This window comes from Branchiostoma belcheri, unplaced genomic scaffold (genome assembly GCF_001625305.1).
Source record: "Branchiostoma belcheri isolate BF01 breed outbred unplaced genomic scaffold, Haploidv18h27 scaffold1, whole genome shotgun sequence".
Classification (NCBI taxonomy): domain Eukaryota; kingdom Metazoa; phylum Chordata; class Leptocardii; order Amphioxiformes; family Branchiostomatidae; genus Branchiostoma; species Branchiostoma belcheri.
The window spans coordinates 271,212-293,381 of record NW_017802379.1 but is presented as its reverse complement, the minus strand read 5'-3'; the positions used below and the strand labels follow the sequence as shown (position 1 = coordinate 293,381).

Here is a 22,170-nt window from a genome sequence, read left to right as displayed (position 1 = left end):
TCATTGACAAGAATTTGACAAATTTTCACCATATTAACAACACTATCGTATTTTTTATGCCAACGATCAGCTTTCTCCCCTACGCAAATTATCAGCTTTGGTACAGTCTGTTGATCTTTGACCCTCAGGTTTCGTGGTGGGAAGATCGTGTGCGAAGTTACGTGGTGAAGAAGCGAAGATTTTGCGAAAAGTACGGCGCCAATCTCGCTGAATCTTGGCAGACGATCTGCCCAACATCCCAAGTTAGGGATTTTTACCACGACTTGCCGCGTTTGTCGTCGTCAAAGCTACAGCATGTAACATTTGCTGACCAATCGCCGGTCGCTGAAACTTCTCACTCCCGCCATTTTCAAATAGGGTCGCGAAAGCAGGTTAGTAGTATAGCGTTTGTGAATCCAGGAATTCTGCGACTTCAGCCGTCAACATGCCGCTTCTTGGGAACCGACAGTTCTCCTTGGTCAAGCCTCTGAAGGATTTGGGTCCGGACGAGATGGTTTTCGTGATCGACCACACGAAAGAGGCCTTCAGATCGAAGGAGTATCCTTTGTGCTTTTGCGTGAGACGAGAGCTTTCAAGATGGCGCTGGCCAGCTCTGCTTTTGTAACCTGCAATTTTCACCCACATTAACACCTTTATTTCTAAACAACCAAACCAAATACTGCTCATATTTTACAATAATCATAATGTCCGAAAACGGCTCTTTCTATACGATTGAAATTTATCACCCTATTGTTTGTTTTTCGGCAGATAAAGGGGGTTCGTTTCCATAAGTTTTGTTTCCGGATAGGTGAATACTCGATGCGGCGCGCGTCCCAATGACAACTGCGTGACGTGGGGAGAAGGGAGGAAAACCCAGTTCTACGCCGCACGCAGTGTGTTTCGTACAAAAAAAAACTCTCATTCTGTGTATCTAGACACATTTAAGGTTAGAAATACACGAAACTATGGTGTAATACACCCCCAGGTAGGTGTAATAAGCGGTGGGAGGGCGGGATTTTGGTTGGGGGGTTGATTCCGTAAGCCCGGCCGGTAATGTGGGTACGTAGCGTAGCGTTCCATAATGGCGGGCGGCCAACTAGCCGGAACCCGCGCAGGCTGCCCAGGCACAATGGGCCCCGGCGGGAACAAAACAGGGCCGCGCAAATTGGGCCGCCATGAAAGGGTCCGCATGTGAACTTGCACTTGGGATTGGACCAGTTAAAAGTTGTAGCGCACTGTTTTTGTATGGTGTTGTTATTGTATGGTGTTGTACGCTTATTTCATGGTAGCTGGTTTACTAAAAGGTTCTTCATGTTTACACATTTTCATGCCATTTATTATGATAACAAAATGTTCATTTTAAACTTAGGTAGAATGTTGTTGGCTGTACCTGTAATCAGTAGTGTTAAAAATATAGGTCAAAGGTCAAAGGAGAACGAACTTGAAGTAGGGTGTGTTCCAAAATGAGGAACTAGAAATGCCTGTCAGTGATATGAGTTATGGCTTATGGGGTCAGAACAATAATAAATTTCAATGCAATACTACTCCCCATTGTCCATTGAAATAGCAATACATATATATTACAAAGCATATGTTTGCAAAAATGTTAGACAATAGTTATATTACCTAATAGGATAATGATTTCCTTTGTATGTTGTGAACATCATAATTTGCAGCATTCATTGCAGTACCATTTACTGACCATTAGTATTGCAATTGCTTAGCATCAGTGTCCATCCTCTCCAGGATTACAAGCAATTTGGCTAGGGCTGTCCCATTTTAGAAACAGAAGGGGTGTTTATAGTATAAAACTTTATCTACGAGATTGGCAATAAGAGGAAGTTACTTAGTACGTGAAATAAAAAAATCAGTTATATAAGATGAGTCTGTGAAATGTCTGATGAAATTATCATTATGATCATAACGATGATGAAATTGAAAGAAAAGGAAGTCTTAATTCTAGTATACCTACTTCAGAATGGAATAGTCCATATAACACTTTCTTTAATCCGCGAATTATGCAAATGAGATTTAAGTAGATTTAGTGTGGAAAGGGGTATTCCTTAACCAGTGTTTTTAGAGAGTACCTGCGACGGTTACAGCAGTATAACCAGTCCGTGTGGACATGTCAGTGTACGGGGAACTCCAACCTAACTCATGAGGAGGCAACACAGTCGGAACAGGAGGCTTACCAAAGGTACGGCACTCTTTCTCTTCTCTTCCTTCTTCGTTTCTTAGCCCCATTCCTGGGATTAACACTATAGCAGGTTGCACATGGGTTAGTTAAAAACTTATGTGTGGCTCAGTACATATAAAATTAAGGAAAGGAAAGGATAGTGAGTGAGTGAGTGAGTGAGTGAGTGAAAGGATAATAAAGAAAGGAACGTTAATACATTTGTAACTGAATTTGTGTGTGCAAAGGATGAGACAAGTGAATTAGTGCATTAGTAATATTTACATGTCTATACATATAGTGAGTGATACAAGACATGTTGGTTGCTTGTAGATATCATCTCAAGTATGGTAGGAGTGTCATTAATAGATACAATCAAGTCCATTATTATACAAAGTCTTGTATTTATTGTAAGACTGACAATTGTTAAAAAAAATGAGCAAATATGATTGAATTTTAACAAAATTACCCAAGTTTAATAAATTGACAATATTATGGTTCTTAGATTGTGGAAAGGAGTGCAATGTTGTTCCAGTGGTTATTGCCACATGCCTGTTATGGTATTGGGGTAATGTGTAATGCTGTTATTAGACCTTAGACAGCTAGAGAAAGCTGAATTTGTTGTCCCGGATTTCTTGTAGCTTGCAGAAGGAATTCCCGGAGTGCTTCAAGCAGCCAGTGCTGGAGTTGGTGCACCACTCCACTCAGCCGCTAGAGGCCCTCGCTGACGCGGCACACAACAAGCTGCTCACTGAACTTGCCATGGGAGAGAAGGTTGAGCTGAAGGTTAGTTTCCTGTTTCTTTAGCATGTTATGCTGAACAAAGGGGTAATACTTTGTAGTATTGGGATCTTAAACTACTTCCTTACTCCTCCTCCATAGCACTTTATCCTCCATGGCCCTTCGTAGCTTGTTGGTATCATGCAGGTTTGTATAATTGTATCACAACGTAGAGTGGCTAAGAATCTTAAAATAGTATTTTATGAAGTTAGCAAAACATCTCTTCATTTATAAATTAAATTTGTATATACAGGTAAATTGTACTAGAAACGTGTGTGTCGTGTAGAAATAAGACATGTTATTCTTTCTCATTCTCAAACCTCCTTGACGTGATAAAAATGAGTAGCTGTTACTGTGTTAGTCTGTTATTAGTAATTTTGGTAGAGTTCTACACTATCACCTTTCTGTTCTTTTCTCTCTAACGGTCCTCAGGTAAGAGTTGGAGGACTTGCCGCTAAAGCTCAAATAGTTCAGGTGCACAAAGGACAGGTGTGTGCCCACAGGTGTTTAAGATATCCACTGTTACAGTTTACACAGTTTCGTTTGTTACAGTTTTTCACCCTTTGTATTTTGTTCATGTCTTTTGTTACATTGGAGATTTCATCCTTGAAATGCAACAAGACCTGACAGAACATTCATATTTCAATGAACTCATTTCTATTTGGTGACAGCTTAATGTTGTATTAGGTGCAAATTGTTAGTTCCAGGTATGAAAATGTATTTCCTGGTCATTTCTTGCATTAGCAACTTATAGCAGGCCTCCAAAGACATAAACTTTCATACCTCGAGGTATTGTCCAACAACTTTCATCTCTAGCTTGGCTGATCCGAGACAGGCCATTACGGGTTTTTATCATCCCTCAGCATATCTTCATCTGTTGTGTTTATGTTCAGTTATTATTACTTCTGATCATATGCAAATAAAAAACAAACGTACATGTATATCTCCGTGTCTCCCTGTAGATGAAGATCGGAGGGAAGGGTGTGCAGGGGAAGGTGGTGAAGGTGACCACTCCGACTCCTGAGGAGGCCTCCAGTAACTGCAGCTCTCCCTCCAGCGACAAGGAAAATGCCACGGGGAAGGGAACATCAGGTAAGGTGGAATGGACCAATGGGAAGATACAGTAGCCATTTTAAATGAGACTGTAGGTTGATAGTCAACCTTTTATTTAGCATATAAAGCATTTCAATATAAAGCATACCCACATGCTTTAATCTGATAACACTGGTCGCATCAATTTTGGAAAGTCACAAGGCATTTGGAAACTCAAGTAAAAATTGATTTTCAACATTCAAGTTTCACATCAGTGTGTAGCTCTTGGTGTAATGAGCACAGTGATATGAAAATTATTGTTCTGCAGTGTTCATAACTTAAGATATCATTAATAATAAATACAAGCAGACCAGTGGTCTTTTCTAACAGCCCGTCAGGCCTAACAACTAGCCCGCAAGTTTTAATTACAGGACCTTCGGTCTAAAGGCACTTAGACTACAGGTCTAGATCCCCAGACCGCGGCCTGATTTACTCAAAAACCATTCAGACCGTCAGGCTAACTTCAGCCCGCGGTCTGAAAATTCTGGTCAAAGAGGTGCAAAAATCCCAAAACAATGGCATGGAAGGTGTGAATTGATTGATGTTTGCAGACTGTCTGTGCCAATTTCAGCCTGGTGGAGTAAGGATTCAGACCTCACGGACTACATCTCAGCCCGCGGTCTAAACCAAGTGATGTGTAAAACTTCATTCTCAGAGCAGAAAATAAGAAAGGAGAGCATAATCCACACCCATCTGTTAACAGTCTTGTACATATTTGCCGCTTTCAACCTCACTCACTCACTCATTCACTCAGCTTCGCATGATCTTTCAACTAGGCCACAAAAAAGAAAGAAGAGCTTACAAACACGTTCTGTACCAGCTAGGGGTAGAAAATGAAACAATTTTTTCTCATGAGCATCCTGACTGTCATTGAAGTTCAGTTCAGTTCAGTTGAAACATTGGGGAAATTATGTTACAGACAGTTTTGCCGGACAAAATTCTAGTATATCAGCCTAGTATATTAAGCAAGAAGCCTTAATACATGTATTGCAACTTAAACCTGCTTTCAAAGCAATGTAGTTATAAAATCCTCAGTCCATTTCTGTTCAACCATGGTTCAACAGTTCTCAGGTAATTATTCTGATCAAGGAACAATTGTTATGCGGGATGAAACTAAGTCTAGCTATTGTTCTTGACATGCAAATGCCACTGTCCAATTATCAAGTTGGACTATTGTTGAGTTACACGTCGAATTACAGTACCCCTATCTACTCTCCAAGCAGAGGTTTGGGTTTTGGGGGTATAAAACACGCTAAAAATACCCCCAAAACCCAAACCTCTACTTGGAGAGTAACCCCTATCTGGGCAGCTTGTACTGGGTCACCCAGTAGGAGCCTGAAAAGATGTCCGACTATCTTAAAAAATAAAACTAGGATTCTCATCATTAATTTCTTGTCAATAATCTAAATCTAATCTAATCTAATCATAAATACTAAAAAACTAGTTGTGGGATAGAAAGATTTGGCCAAGACATGGTTCTCACCGTGTGAACCCACTGCCATCTGACACTGTCATTCAATGTCATGAGATTTTCTGATAGGATATTTTTTCGGGCTATTGAGCTACCCAGTGCAAGCTACAAAGACCATGTCACCCATGTCAGGGTAGCCCGACCAGACTCTCTAATTTGATAATTGGACAGGTATGAATGATAACATGCATGGAAATTCATTTTGAAAATTTTCTTCCTGCAGGAAATTTCTGGAAAAACCTACTAAGACATTGTAGATTCCTGCAGATAGAATCCTTCCTAGAAATCTCGCAGGAATTTTTGCAGGAATGACTGTATAATAAATATATACAACTGTTAGGCCACACCAATATAATGTAGTCTCCACCAGACTCCTTTGCAGGCTGAATAAATAGTAGCAATCGGCTAAGGGGAACATCATTGGCCGGAGGAGTTGGCCGGCCATAGAGACTAAATATAATGCCATTACTTGTTCCTCAGACTCATTCACTTGAAGAAGAATCCTGTTCTATAAAATTGCAACATTACATCAATATTCTCTCAAGGTCACCTTAGTAATTGATCAATGATCATCTGATTTTTTGTATGTCAACTCAATGAATGTTTTTGCTTCCCCTTTCTCCAGTTGTAAACACGTCTAACATTGATCAGAATCTGACTGGAGACTAACTTCAAGTTGTTGCTTGGAAGTTAGAACTTGTTAATTTTATCATAATCACCTCCCCTCCCCTTTTGTCACCCATTTTTAAAGAAACTGTTCTTTGTGTCTAGGGGATAACAAGCCTTCACAATGTAATTCATAGGCTTATTGAGGGATGTCTATTATCACTCTATGGTGACATTTCCTTGGGCAAATGTTGGCCCTCCAGGAGCCAAGGAGCTAGCCTGGCAGCAGTCTGGTACCCATGCAGTGGTCGAAATACTTTTTTTCAGCGCTCTGCAATATTGCAGAAGAGTCAAAATTTTGTTCTGCAATTTGAAAATACTTCCTGCAAATACACAAGCCTCCATACTACAACCTTCTCAAACCATTAATGTCTTTTTTACATCATATATAGCTTTGTAAATCTGTAGCATTACTGGAATTCTTTTAAGTTTAAAGTACCACTCTTTTTAATTTCAAACTTTATAGATCCTTCTCCACAGAAAATTTATCATTTACTGGTATCTTCACGGGTCTTTCACCGCTGTCTCCCACTACAAGCTGCTACAACTAAAATCATACTAAATGTACTAGTAATCACACCTACATATCACCCTTCCACACAACATACTAATAAAAGACACACCAAAAAAACAGCACTTAACTCTTATGCAACTCGATATTATTTTGGTGCTACCTGAAACAGTCAGACTACTACCTTTCGTCAGTGACACTTAGAGAATTGTAGGTTTTTTAGCACAAACTATTGATTCGCTACTGATTCATATGCAAATTAGTGAAGACAAATTTTTGTAAGTCCAAAGGGAAACAAAAGATAGACAAGTCAAGACAAGGATGATGCAAATTAGTGAAGAAGCTCCTGTTGCTTCAAAACAGGTCGTCTGTCCTTGGGGCCAGAGAGTTCTAGTTTGCTAAATTGAAAACTATTGAATCTGCAGCCTATTTTTCCTTCTGCAAAATTGCAGATTGTATAAATTTTTCTTCTGCAATCTTGAAAATCTATCTGCAAATTGCAGACTGCAGACAGGTATTTCGAACACTGCCATGTAACAGTGGGGGGTTTATAGGCGCTACAGCTCGCCCCTGTTTCTTACACCCAGGCTACCTGGTCTGCTATTATACATGTACATCCTGTGCTGTACAGCATTTTACGTTCTGTTCCTAAATTTTTGGGAAATATTCAAACTGAATGAACAGCTCTTTTCATATCTATTTGAGATGTTTCACAAATATTGTAACAATTAGAAAATTTTCTATTTTTTTTAATTATACTTTTGAAATTATCTAGAAACATGGTGGTTTTTTTATTTCGAAATGGTTACAATTTGTAATGTGGAATATAGCAATATAGAATTGACTCTAGGCCTTGGGCAAGCACTTCCAATTAATTGTAATTTAGACCAAGGACATTATACGCAGTGTGTATAATGTCCTTGTTTAGACTTATTACAAATCCTGTAAAGATTCTCATCATTAATTTTTTGTTAATAATCTAAATCTAATCTAATCATCATAATGATACTAAAAACTAGTTGTGGGATAGAAAGATTTGGCCAAGACATGGTTCTCACAGTGTGAACCCAGGCCATCTGACACTGTCATTCAATGTCATGAGATTTTCTGATAGGATATTTTTTCGGGCTATTGAGCTACCCAGTGCAAGCTACAAAGACCATGTCACCCATGTCAGGGTAGCCCGACCAGACTCTCTAATTTGATAATTGGACAGTGGTCATTTGCATGCCTGGAACAATAGGTGACCTGAGGTATGACCCGCATAACAAAGGTGCACTGGAACAGAATAATTACAAAAGAAAATGTAACAATAATTTCCTAAAGCATTGTATTTGTACAACTCCTTGCACTGAAAGCAAGTTCATGTTGCAAATTGAGGATCCTTGCTTTTTATGTTTTCAGTGTACATCGGCTGAGGCTTATACCTGGCAGGATTATGGCACTAAAACTCCAAATATTTTCCTTTTAATTATAAATGTTTCCATGGAGTTATTGTTTATCTGTTAACCATGTCCATTCATCTTGTTTTGTTGTGACCTGTACTTAGCCAAGTGTGGCAGAAATGTGCAATGAAGGTCTTCATTCTTAAAAAAAAAAAATTTCTACCCCATGATGTTTCAAAGGGATTTGGCCAGGGGAGTTGCCCATATCCATAGTAGGACAGATTGGACTATACCTGCCAAACAGAAACTGTAAGTGACCATGAAGTGTCCTCAAAAGTTAGCTTCCAACACCACAACCAATCAGGTCTATTAAATATGAAGTGTTCTTGCTGAGACAAGGGTCTTTTATGATGCTATCTGATCTTTTTTAGTCATAACCGTTACACAAATGTTACACCCCGCCCAGGTATCAGCCCAGGTAGCACAACAGGAGCCAAATCCACCTCCTCAAACAGAAAATTTTCAAAATGAATATTCATGAAACTAATTGAAAGTTATCATGATCATTCATACCAGTACATCATACTTGTCAATAATATGCAATCACTTATTTTAAATGCTTTGATATTGAAAATATTAGCTGAAAATGTGAAGGGTGTTTATTAATATGAAGTGACAAACTATGTGTAAACTATCATCAATCTGGAAGCATATTTTTGTTTCCCACTTTCTGTTTGGTGTTGTTAAAGTCTGAAGGTCCTCTATCATAAGGCCTAATCATCAGCCCAGCCTGTCCACAGACCGCCAGGCCTGTTCAGGCCCGCGGGCTAACCATTGAGCCCAGACCTCTCATGAATTTATCACAAACTTGTTAATTACACAGGTGTGAAGATGTGAATTCTCATTAATTCAGTGGTTTTCATGGGGTGTTCATGAGGCTAATTGGATGCGGTCTGGATGCGGGCTGGCTAACTCAGACCGCGGGCTAAAGTTTAGGACTGCCAGGCTAAGCTGTTGAGCCTGGCGGTGTGTATTCGAGACCACCAGGCTTGCAATTTTTAAAGTCAAATATCTTGATAAATTTATACATTATGACCATAAAAAAGCAACCTGGTACTGAAGATAGCATGATCTTTCCAATGGTATGCAAAAGTTCACTGTACATCCAGGAATAACAAAGTTGAAAATCAGGGGTTTCAACATAGCTGTCTCGAAATTCGGAAAGTGACATTCCAAAATTGAGGTGACCAGTGTTTGATGTTTCTGTTACTGGCTGACATTTTTTATGTCTTGTGAACTTTTAAGAATTGACTTTAGAAAAATCAAAAGGGCAGCTTCTTTCTCTTACAACCCACTGTCTGTTTTGAATAAGGAGACTCTTTTTTTACACCACCGAGTGTTTTATTCAGCCAGCATTTCGGTTACCGTCTGGCAATTCTGAATTGTTCAATTGCACAGCACAGGTGTCACTGCTAAAGAGTCTTTTTATTCAGTAATTTACCAACCTGATGAAACTGTTCACAGAACCAAGGCTTAAACTTTGGATTATGCCAACACAGATGAGCTTTCATTAAAATATTCACGCCACTGTCTATTTTGTGTTGCTTGCTGTAGGAACCCCCAAGAAGTCCAGTCTGCTTCCCTACAAGTACAACGTGCGTATCGCTGGTGAGGCCAAGGTCATCAGCCTCATCCCTGCCGTTGACCTTCACCGCGTGGAGAGAATCCCGTCTCGAGAGTTTGTGCAGCTGTTCATCCGTTCCTATGCCATGCGTAGCGGGCAGGGACCAAACAGCCCATGGGTGGTGGACGAAGAATGCGTGAAGAAGTACAATCTTCCCAGTAAATTCTCAGACTTTCTGGTCTCCCCAAAGAGAGTCGTGCCGCCCAGTCCGGTCAGTCCCTTTGTAAACCTCGGGAAACGGAAGTCACTTGATTCGTCAGAATCCAGCGCCAAGAAGAGGAAACAAGACAGGGGTCTAACACAACCAAAGGTCGGACTGGAGGCCTTTTTGAAACCCAAAGTGAAGGTGATTTCTTCTCCACTCAAAAAGGTGTCGAACGGGCCAGTTTCTCCTTCAGCGAAGAGCCCACCACCGTCTCCCAAAGTCATAGCTGTAAACGGGGTGGGGAAGACACCGGCATCTCCCAAGACACCAAAGTCTCCTAAAACAGAAAAAGTAAAAGCTGAGAAGAAGTCAACCGCAAAGAAGCCAGCTGCAACAACATCCGCGAAGAAAAAGGCAACCATTCCAGAGAAGAAGAGAACTCCCAAAAGTGCGACCAAGAAGAAAGCCGTGAGTTCCACAGACTCAGAAGACGATGCTCCTCTGAGCAGGTACATTCTTATAGAAAAGAAGAAAAAGAAAACGCCAACTAAGCAGTCAAGTTCGTCAGATGAAATCACCATAGACAGCTCTGATGACGACATTCCCCTGAACGAACTAAAGAGAAAGTCTTTATCAGATTCTTCCAGCCCGACGAAGAAGGCACGAAAAAGTCCCAAGAAGCAAACAGCCAAGGAAAAAGCAAGTGCAGCTAAAAAGTCACCAAAGAAAACTCCTGGTGGAAAGAAGGCACTAAAACAGATGACTCTGTTTGATTTAAAGAAGAAAAAGGGAGAATCAGGCACTCCAAAGAAAGGATCTCCAAAGAAGGCAACAACTCCCAAAAAATCAGGCACTCCGAAGAAGCAGCCAGGGACACCTAAGTCTCCATGGCAACCAGCAATGATCAAGAAGCTTGTGAAGATGAAGAAAGGGGTGACCACACCCTCTGATCAAACCTCTGACAAAAGGTCCAAGTATGGTTACCTCCTGTGGAAGGTGTGTAAGGAATTCCCTGTAGCTGTTCTCAAGAACGCGCCCCTAGAAGTGAGGGCCGAGATTCTCGAGAAACACAAGAAGCTGAAGGAAAAGGAACGGTTCAAGAAGATGTCGGAAGCGGAGAAGGCGCAGTTCTTGGAGCAGAAGAAGGAGGAAAGGAAGAAGGAGTTGGAGAAGAAGAAGGAGGAGAGGAAGAAGCAGAGAGAAGAGGAGAAGAAGAAGGAGAAGGAAGAGAAGTCGAAGCGGTTTGAGGACCAGGAGTTGAAGTTGAAAGCACTTCCCCAGCCTGTTCCTGTGCCCATGCCTGAAGGTATTGTCAGTGTCATACTCTTCTTTATACCTTCAAAAATCAAACATAAATGAACAGAAAAAAAAGTCAACAGACTTCATGTGTTAAAATGTCTCTGGCCACCGTGTAAGAGTCAGTTTCGGCTTATACAGAAAAAAGCAATTCCTCAAAAATATAGTAAAAGTCAAATTATCAACATGCACATGACAAATAATGTCCCCTTGGAATGTCTATACATTTTTTTTACATGATCATCTTTGCCGCATTTCTTTGCATGGCTTGGCGGTCTTCCACAATCTTATCCATTGTGACCTCTTCCATGTGTATCCCATCTCTGCAAGGTCCCACTCAGCCATCCTTTTCCAAGTCATTGCTTAGCCTCCCCTCCTTCTTTTTCCTTCTGGACACCAGAATTCTCATTCTACACATGTATATTGTATAAAGTGTTGTTTTGACCTATTCCCCTGCAGGTTTGCCGAACACCCTGTTCGGTGACGTTGCGATGGTTGTGGAGTTCATCAGCTGTTACTACCAGCTCCTGATGCCGGAGGATAACTACCCTGTCACCACAGACGCCATCATGAAGGCTCTGGTGGCAGGAGGGGAGGGGTTCGCCTACCTGGCCAGGGTGCTGGTCATCCTGCTACAGACACTCCTACAGGTGGGAGAGCTTTCATATGTGCAGGAAGTGAATTGCAGAAATCAGTTCAGTTTAGTGATGTTGAAAAGCAGTAGTTTATCCAGTAGTATTTGAGTTTGATTTGTCACAGACACTCCTGCAGGTGGGATAGCTGTGATATGTGCAGGAAGTTAAAAGTGACTTGCAGAAAGCAGTTCATTTTAGTGATGTAACTCGAGTAGTCCGTAATTTTTATCCAGCAGTAGAGTTTGATTTGTCTTTGAATATGATTTGCAGAAAGTAAAAAGTGTTTGCAACTTTGCAAGGGGTGTCACGAAAATTAAGACAGCACTGTCTCTTGCTTGTCCTTTCCATCACATTGCTTTTCCATTATGTGGAATGTAGGCAAATTGTGTAATGTAGACTTCAAGTTGCTGTGTTCTTTACTTAAGTGTTAAACTCTAACATTCCTAACTGACACAGAATCATGGTGTTAGAAATAAAGGAATAGTCAACTTCTGGCTCTGTCACCAAAGACTTATTTAATCATCTCTTCCTTGCAAAAGTTGAATGTAATCTTGTGTGTTTCTCACAGGATGACATTATGGAGGACCATAAGGAGGTGGGCGTGGCCCTTGGAGACATCCCGGTAACCATGCACTCTGCCTCGGAACTGGTCCGACTCTGTCTCAAGAAACATGAGGAGGAGGAGGAGGAAGAAGAAGAGAGTGATGAGGAAGACGAGGAAAAGATCAGGTAGATGTTTATAAGAAAGCATCAATATTTAGACTATGAATATATTTGCTTGTACAACATTTCATGTATCTTTATTTTTATGAAATCAGTAGCTAGGTCGGCATCCTTCTATCTCAAAAGATGATGGTAGCACTCTGGGATTGATCTTTTGTTGTGGCCGTGAAATCAGTACTTTCTGAATAAAGGGCACAGTAGGAAGACTGACATGATAGTTTGCCAGTCAAGGATGATAAGATATGTCATCTGTTCTTCTGCAGCCAAAGAAATATCATTTTTTATATCAATAGTTTTGTATCAATGTTCAATGTTGTGCTATTGATAGGTCTATAACCTGTGTTTCTGTGCTGTTTGCACAGAGATGTGTATGAGGTGGTCTCTCCTGTGTTTCTGTAGTTTGTGTACAGATGTGTGTATAGGATTGCATGGTCTCTAAGCAGTGTTTCTGTGTTGTTCATACAGAGATGTAGACGAAGTGAGTGAAGAACTCCTGGAGAAGCTGGAGACGACAGAGTTCCACGAGCTGGAGCCGCAGGAGAAACTGGAGATCCTGGTGGCACTTACACACAAGGTCAGGGGTCAAACCTTTTAGAGAGTCATAATGGTAGCTTAGCGTTGTAAAAATAGCTTTTTTTTCAGTTGTATGTTTAGCTGAAGATAAAATGTGAGGAGTCGTATAAAAATGTTTTATAATTGGATTAAGTGTACAAAAAAGAAGAAAACATTTAGTGATTATTAATGTTACAAATCTTATTTTACACTAGTGGTTTACACTCTAGCAAAATGCCTTCTGTGAAAAAGATATAAAAGTGTATGAAGTCAACTCAAACCTGTTATAGATTTTTGTCAATACCTTCTGTGAATCAAAAGACAGTTGCAAAGATTGATGTTTTTCCACCAGGTGATGATGTCCTACGCCGTGGAAGATCACATCCAGGAGAAACAGCAGAAGGCAGCCGAGCTGTGGAAGGAGAAAATCCAGGTGCTGAAGGAACGGAAAGTCAAGCGCAAGGAGGAGAAACAGAAGAAGAAGGACAAGGGTGGTGAGTACATGACATTTACACAGAAGTATTGGCACAGGTGCTGCAAACTGTTCTCTCAGCGCTGCGCAACTCCCCTGGCATATCATCTGGCCAATTTCTACTCTTTCCAGCCGCTTCCCAAAGCCTGGTAGAGGCTATTGTACTCAAGCTGGCTTGAAAGGATAATGTTGTAAACATGAACATTATCTCTAGAAAAGTATGCAATTCAGCCTGTTGCTGTGATATGCTGTTGATCATAAAGATCATAATAAAGAAAGAAAAAAAATGGCATCAGAAATTTGTCAGCAGTGTGTAAAAAAAAACACACTGAAGTAAAATAACCTGTAGACTTGAAACAAGTTACATGCAGTTTCCTCCCATGACTTATCATTTTTGCCCTCAGATGGAGAGGACAAGAAGGAGGGAGAAAAGGAGAAGAAGGGCTCAAAGAAGAAAGATGAAGATAAGAAAGAAGAAGAGCAGGAGGTACCGATGGAGGATGATGGAGACCTGGCCTCTATCGTTAGGAGGAGAAGAGTTTTAGCAGCACAGGCTCAGAAGGTTGGTGAGATTATTATAACAGAATGAAGCCCTGACAAATCTATAAACATAAATGCATAGACATAACACTGTAAAATGTTGGACTTAATTCCAACACGAGGATTACACAGATCAAATTATGTCTGTGACCATAAATCTCGTGATATTAGGTTTCGAAGGGATTGGTCATTGATTATCCTGATGAAGGCGACAGTGGTCGTTGAAAATTTGATATCTGTAATTCTTGTGTTGGAATAAAGTTCAACATTTTACTACGATTACTACCAACATAGATGAACTTTGATGATAACCATAGACATAACATCATATCCGTAAACTTACAAGAAGAACTGTTTTGCAATAACCTGAATCCGTTCCTTATTGCTGTGTTTAGGAGAAGGCAGAGCGAGAGAAGAGAGACCGGGAAGAGCGGGAGAAGGAGATGGAGAAGATGAGAAAGGAGCGGGAGGAGCAGTCCTTCAAGACCAGGTTTGAGGAGGGGATCGCCCAGGCCAGACGCACACTCAGGTGAGAAGAATATCTCAGGGATGATCCAGAATTCACAGGGAAACTATTGACATTGTCTGCCTTCACAAAATGAAAATATTTCTTTGAGAAGGAAGTTCTTGGCCCTTACTGCTACCACACTTTTAACTAATTTTAAGTACTCTGTTTAGAAACTGTTACAGTCAAACCTTTGACAGTAAAAACTGTTATAGTCAAATCTTGCATTTGAAAAAAACCCATGAACAAACCTATACTAGTGACCACATCTACGTAAGGACCACCTGGTCAATATACATACAAGTTTTAAGAATCCTGTCTATAATGACAACGTTTCCAGATAGACCAGATTTTCTCGGTCTTCTGAGTGGTCTTCTTAGGCAGTTTTGACTGTACCGTTCTGTACTATATTTATGGAGTAAAAGTGATTTTCTTTGCTTGTAGATGGCAGCATGTTGGGACAGATCGGCACCACAACAAGTACTGGCTGTTCTCCCCCCAGACTCCAGGCCTGTATGTGGAGAAGGGCTGGGCACATGAGTCTATGGGATATCAGGTAAATAAAACACAGTGTTTGAGGGGCCGACTACTGTCTATTTGCAGCGAGGGGCTTAGACTTGGTAATGCTGATACATAAGAGTCTGGAATAGCTGTTTCAGTGCAAAATGAGGTGGCCTCAATACAGTGGTACTTGTCATAGGTGTGACCACAAGACAGTAAGCTTTTGTTTTACTTACACCAGAGCATTCCCCTACATTACCTTGCATTCCTCTGCCTGACCTTACACACAGGGCTGCAAATTTATGTTGCATTGAATATGCCCCAACGAAATTTATTTGAATAGCACTTTGCAAGGCTTGTAAACAGAAACGCTTGTAATCATGAAAATTCATCGCATGTTTTGTTTTCTTTCGTTTTGCAACAATTTTTGTTGGTTATTTACCTTATGAATCACCTGTCACAGGTAACATTACCCAACTCACCTGTGAAGAAGAAGAGTCAGCAGGAAGAAGAGGAGGAGGAGGAGTCTGATGTGGAGTCTGTCAGCGAGGTCCAGAGTGTGACCAGTGAAGCCAGCACTGTCCGCAGTGAGAGAGGTCAGTCACATTCACCTTGTACTGGGCCTAGGAAAAAAATGTTGTTTCCTTTTTCTTGACTGACCCTAGAAAAACTGCCGACCCTAGACCTGAGTGGTGAAACGTTGTACAGTCGGTTTATATGTCCTCATGCAAGTGTGCTTGCGTGTGTGTGCATGCCGGTGTGAGTGTGTGTATGATTGTGTGATTGCGTGAGAGTGTGTGCGTCAGCAACTGCATGTTGTGTGCTGTTCAACACAGGATTGTGAAGCTGTCAATGTCAAGCATTACAAGTAAAAAATTTTTTTACACATGAAGGCTTACATTCTTCAGATTTATACACATTGTGTACTATTCATAGTTACACATTATTCATAGCTGCAGTGCAGCCCTACATATGTGCTTGTTCAAACTTGCATACAGTGAAGAAACACCGAGGTGTTGAGAAGACCCACCCTCCCCTGGGGCAGAACCTCTGGTTCCTGTACTCCAAGAAAGACGAGGTGGACAAACTGATGCAGAACCTGGGAACTCAGGGCATCAGGGAGTCACAACTCAAGGAGGAGCTGGAGAAAAGATATCAGGTGATACAGCCATGGAGGAGTACATTGTACACAACCAACCCAACATATTAACTCTCATTACAAACTCTGGACACTGACTTAAGTAGTGGATCTCGTTGGTCATTTACTGCCTGTTTTTGAAAGAAAAAAAATCAGTGACAAGAGTATTGTCTTTGTCAAGGTCCAAATTGATGTTGTAACTGCTGTAGGAACAAGGAATACGTGTTGTCGCTGGGAAGAGCCTACATGGCCATCTCATGATTGTATGGCCCTCAGTCTTTCTGTGCAGTGTTTATACTTAGTTGGTTTGAGTTATGTCTAAACAAATACATGTACTTGTACATAGTCTGAAGTATATAATTGTTTTGTTGTTTTAATAATCAGGACATCAAGTCTTCGCTGAACAACTACTCCAAAAGGAACCAGCAGCTGAGGAGTTCAGACGGAGACCAGGAGCTGCTGGATGCCTACAAGAGGGACCTGGAGGAGATAGAGACTAAGGTGGGGTGTTTTGAACATTATAACCAGTGCTCTAGCCAGTGTACGTATTTCCTTTAGTTGAGGGAGTTTGGCCGCTCATCATGGACATTTTTTTTCCACAATCCGTAATTTTGACGCGCAAAAATCAGTCTGTGAAGATATAGAAAGGGATGGTAACCGTCTTTTTTCTTGCCCAGTTGGAGAAGGGAGGTTTAGGAGGAGTAGAGAACCCGGCCAAGTGGCTGAAGCGTCTGGAGAAGACAGACAAGATGTCAGAGCTGGGCTGTCTGCTGGTGGAGGTGCAGGGAGGGGTGCTGCAGAAGTTCCTTAAAGGTGAGAACGGTTGTCTTAGCTTTCCTGTGGTTACCATTGGCCAAAAAGCATATCTAAATGCAAGTCACAAGAGCACTTGGAAAGAGTACCTGTCTATTTGAATGTCACCATTGGAGTTGATTGGGAAGAATAATTTTTTATTGCACACAAACATGTTCTTCCCAGTTTTTGTACATATGTAGTTGTTTTTAAAGCTATACATGTCTCTGTTGAATGCTTATGGCATTTAGTCCGGCTCTGTTGATTGTTGAATTTTCAATTTTTGCTGAATTCGGTATCTTTCTTTACCAGGTATGATGGCACCTCAGAAGAAGAAACCAAAAGAACCCAAGACAGAAGAAGATGACAAGGAGGAGAACAAAGAGGAAGAGAAAGAGGAGCAAGAAGAAGAGGAAAATGAGGAGGAAGAGGATGATGAAGAAAAGGTGAAAATGTACAATTTTTGTGTGTGTAGACATGGTGACCCCTCAGATCATACAGTAATCTGTCGCAGAGAAGACAGATGCTATGTACAGTAGTTACAGGTATATTATACTCCTAGCACTTTTCAACAAGCACAATGAACACTTGACTACAGCCTAACGTCCCATCCCAAGGACTGTGACCCTTTCCAATAGGATGCATGTCTGTTGAGTGTCAGCAAACAGGAACTCTCATTCTCCAGTGGCATGGTCGCTAACTACAGGACTACATGTTGATGTTTAGAAGTTGATGTTTTTGTTTGTTTTTCTTTGCTCAGGAGGTGCAGCTGTACGAGCCGCGTGAGGTGGAGTCGTGGCGGCAGGCGACGGCGGAGTGTTCCACGATGTCGCGCCTCCACGTGCTGATGGGCATACTGGACGCCTGCATCAAGTGGGACAAGTCGGCCGAGAACGCCAAGTGTAAGGTCTGCCGCAAGAAGCGCGAGGAGGACAGACTCCTGCTGTGTGACGAATGTAACCAGGTAGGCACTGGTCAGGTCTGGGGAGCAGGAAGTTTAGGGTTTAGTCTTGTCTGTGTATCATGTGTGCTTCCTACTGGTCATGTTTTGGCTGACTGTTTCGGTAACACCTAGCTTTATTGAACCAGTAACACCTAGCTTCAGAACACAGTAAACCAGTAACACCTAGCTTAAGAACACAGTAAACCAGTAACACCTAGCTTTACTTCATAGCGGTTCATTGAACCAGTAACACCTAGCTCTAGTGCACACTAAACCAGTCAGAATCACCCTGAAGATGGTCATCGAAACGTCAGCTCTTGTAAGCAAGTGGTTGTGAATAAAGAACTTTGCTATTTAATCACTCACCAATGTGATGAAATTATTACGGATACCTCTCTGTTCTCCCCAGGCGTACCACATCTTCTGCCTGCGTCCTGCGCTGTCCTGCGTCCCCCCGGGCGAGTGGCGCTGTCCGGCCTGCATCCCACGCCAGGCCAGGGTCGGGTCAAGGGGCAGGAACTACAGGGAGATGGACGAAGGTGGGGGGAGGATTAAAACACTCTCATGTAGTGATGTTTAGTTTGGATTTAAGAGAGATCATTGTAATATCTGTGAGACAACAAGAGCAGCCACTCCACATACTGCTAGATGTACAGTGACATACTTCACAGCAACCATACAGCCCTCATCTGTTAAATAACAGTGTTAAGTTTTAATGTCACTCAAGGGTTAGGATAGAAATCATTTATTTATTTTATTTTATTTATTTATTCATTGGACAGAAGTAATCTTATTTTTAGGAAAGCTTCAGGTACTATGAGTTGATGAAGTTCTCGGCTGTTACCATATTATCTAACGCTTGACATACTCTCATAACATCTTGCAACGTTATGTGTACATGTGTACACACAGCTAACCAGAAAGCCCTAAACTAGTCGCCATATTGGTACGGCAAGCTATGATGACAATGACCACCCTGATGTTGATTCTGATCAAACCCTTGTCAATCAACAACCGTGTCTTCTTTTACTCATCGCCCCATCATTCACTCTCTCTCCCCAGGTGACTACAACAGCAGTGAAGACGATGAGGACAAACCACGCACACGGCGGGGTGGAAGGAGCCGGAGAGAGCAGGAGATAGTACACAGGGAGGAGTGTGTGGTGTGTTACGAGGAGGGGGAGCTGGTACCATGCTCCACCTGCCCGCTGGTGTTCCACAAGGAGTGCCACATCCCCGCGCTGAGGAACTTCCCCCGCGGGAACAACTGGGTCTGCTGCGCCTGCCAGAGCCCCGCTAAGTACAGGCAGCTACGGTGGGTGTCGGGTGGGATCATGAATGTTTCTCCTTTTAATTTTCTGTGTAACAAATTGTTAAAAGCTAAAACCAGTAAAAGATTAGGACTCTAAAGTAGTAGGGGGTCCTGCTGGCAGTTTTGAAGTAACAGAGAGACATAGGTTTTAAGATACATGATAGTCTTGAGTGACATAAGTCTCTGACCGTTGCCTTTTGGCCTCAATTTTACACGTGTTATAGGTAAAAAAACAAGGCAAAAAGGAAGGAAGAAGAAAGGAAGGGCATCCAACCGTATAAATCTTGCTTCAAAAAAGACTTGCACTTGATGCAAGCACGTCTAAACCCAGTTTAGGGGAAAATTTATGTGAAAATTGGATAAGAAGAAGAAGAAGTGGCATTGCAGAAATTTGCTATAATCTTTTATTTTATTCCATGTAGGAAAGCCAAACCCAGTCAACCACCTCCAAAGCAACAGCCAACCAGACAGACGTCCAGACAAACCAGCACCTCACGGCAGGCAGCTGCCTCCTCCACATCACCCGGTACATCATCTCAGTCAACCAATCAGGGCAGGGCATCCACACAGGCAGCCAATCAGGGCAGGAGTACAGCCGCATCCAGGAGAGCACAGCAACCAGTGCCTAACAACAAGAAGGAAAAGTATGGAGAATCTTTAAGAAACTAAAAGCTTTAAGGAGTAATTTAAGGCATTAAATGGCTGAATAAAGAGACTCTTTTTACACAACCAAGTGTTTTGTTGAGCTGACGTTTCAGTGACCGTCTGCCACCTTCCCCGGGAAATCTGACTGGCTCACATTGCATTGCAGAACAGGTGTCGCTGCTAAAAATATTCACAGATTAGATGTCTGAGATTGAATAAGTTGGACTGGTTGAGCATTTGTTTAAAGAGAATGTAAAACTTACAGATTCTTTTTAATGTTTTGTTCTCAGGGAAGAGCTACATTCTAGGAGGACCAACAACGAGCTCAAGACATGTGAAGACATCTTGCAGAAACTTATGAGGAACAAGTAAGATACATTTGTACCACACTTCTGTTCTTAAAAGTTTTGAAACCTTGATGCTCTGAAATGCTCCAATTTTCCATTGATGCCAACTTTTGTCTTTATCCCCCCAGGTCTAGTGTATACTTCAGGAAGCCTGTGGACGTTGAGGACGTGCCAGACTACTATGAGGTCATCAAGAACCCGATGGACCTCACCACTGTCAAGAACAAGTGTGTGTGTCTGGACTATTGCTCACCACAGGTCAGCAACATACTGGGTCTCATGGAGGGGGTTTGGGGACATTCAGGGGCAAAACAGTCCACTCAATACACAAGGAATTGTTACTCAAGCAACTGGATAGATTTTTAAAACTGTTGGATGTTTCAAGTGTCATCCACTACTTTCCGTCATTGACACCTTTTGTCAGCGGATGTCTAACAGTGTTCAAAATCTGTCCAGTTGCTTGAGTAACTGTAAAACTAAGTGTTAGTAGTTACAATACTATTAGTTACATTACAATATTGACCTTTTTCTGTGCTAGATTAAGTTATAAAGACATTGGCTGTTTAGTAGATTCCATAGTTGCAAACACTTTTTATACTGAAATTTTTCTTTTTATACTGAAACTTCCTGTTCATAGGAATTCATCAACGATGTATCCTGTATCTTCGACAACGCGCACGAGTACAACAAGCTTGGCTCAGACATCAGGGAAAAGGCTGACGCGCTAGAAAAGTACTTCCTCGAGCTGCTGGAAGAGTTCCTCCCGTCTTACGATTACCCCCACAAGGAAACCGCAGCGATCCACGGCATGCACAACGACCACTCCTACACATCACCACAGAAATCCACCAGCAATGGGAAATGATGAACCAACCACAGACACCACAAAATCTATTCAAGAAGAAAGCATAACACTACTAAGTTTAATCTCGTGCTGCAAGTTTATACATCCTAGTGGGGCAAACCATAGACACCACACAATCTGTTCAAGAGCAAAGAAAAATTCTTTAATTTTGATCTCCTGCTGCAAATTTAAGCATCCAAGTGGGGCTTTTCTCATCCACTCACACTATTCAATTTATCATCTGTCATACCCTGTCTTTCGAGGGTTTAGAACAGCTTGTGCTTCAAATGTTGAGCTTGAAATAATTTGAAATGAGATCTTGATTCTAATTGGCTACAAAGATTTGTACCGTCGAATCCGATTGGCTCCTCATCACCAAACCTGATCATGGTGTTCGAAGCAGTCTTGAAATGCTGCTGGATCTTTTACCAAATTATTTCGAGGTACTCGTTCACTGTGTATTTATTCTGACAGCTTTCTGGATATTTGTAAGCAGCAATTCAGCAACTTAAGGCACTGCAGGGTCATAAGTGCAAAGTGAGTTATGAGAGCTTTTCCAAAAATTGTTTTCCGAGAAAGGAAAAAATAATGGAAATTTTCACATTTGACAGACCAGGCTCCCCCCCTTTTTGATGAGTTTGGGTTAGTCCTGATGTAGAACATTCCATTCTTTCACGGGGGAACCTTGATACAGCAGGGACTACTATGTAGATAGAACCTTCTGGACACCCCTTTGTAAGAGTTTGAGCACTTCCAAATCAGGAGAACCATTGAAGTCAAACTGTTGCAGACCATACCACCTTGATACATCATGGGGGTGATTGTAAAAAATAATAATAACTTACAGAATCACACTTTAATTTTACATTTATTAGTTTTCTAAAGGATAATGTATGCTGTATTTTGCAAGCTTTGCATAATTATACATGTAACTTAGAGAAGTGCATTTGATGGTGTTGACTTGTGGTGGTGTGGAAATAAACTTGGTGTAAATGAGACCAAAAAAAGTAGACTTCTGCTGTAAATTGTAGCCTGTGTT

At 41.5% G+C, this 22,170-nt stretch overlaps 1 protein-coding gene across 1 annotated transcript; it reads left to right on the top strand.

Moving 5' to 3' along the window:
• The first annotated feature begins 114 nt into the window (after positions 1-114).
• Positions 115-21,152, top strand: LOC109466471 (tyrosine-protein kinase BAZ1B-like). The gene is given in 24 exon segments (XM_019764579.1): positions 115-537; positions 2,060-2,176; positions 2,794-2,938; positions 3,895-4,024; positions 9,672-11,192; positions 11,642-11,832; positions 12,386-12,552; positions 13,006-13,114; positions 13,445-13,586; positions 13,969-14,126; positions 14,500-14,633; positions 15,054-15,165; positions 15,574-15,706; positions 16,109-16,269; positions 16,633-16,749; positions 16,926-17,061; positions 17,353-17,486; positions 17,801-18,004; positions 18,393-18,522; positions 19,046-19,298; positions 19,718-19,939; positions 20,231-20,308; positions 20,416-20,545; positions 20,925-21,152. Coding segments are annotated over 24 exon segments (4,965 nt in total). The 5' UTR covers positions 115-424.
• Positions 21,153-22,170: the final 1,018 nt, after the last annotated feature.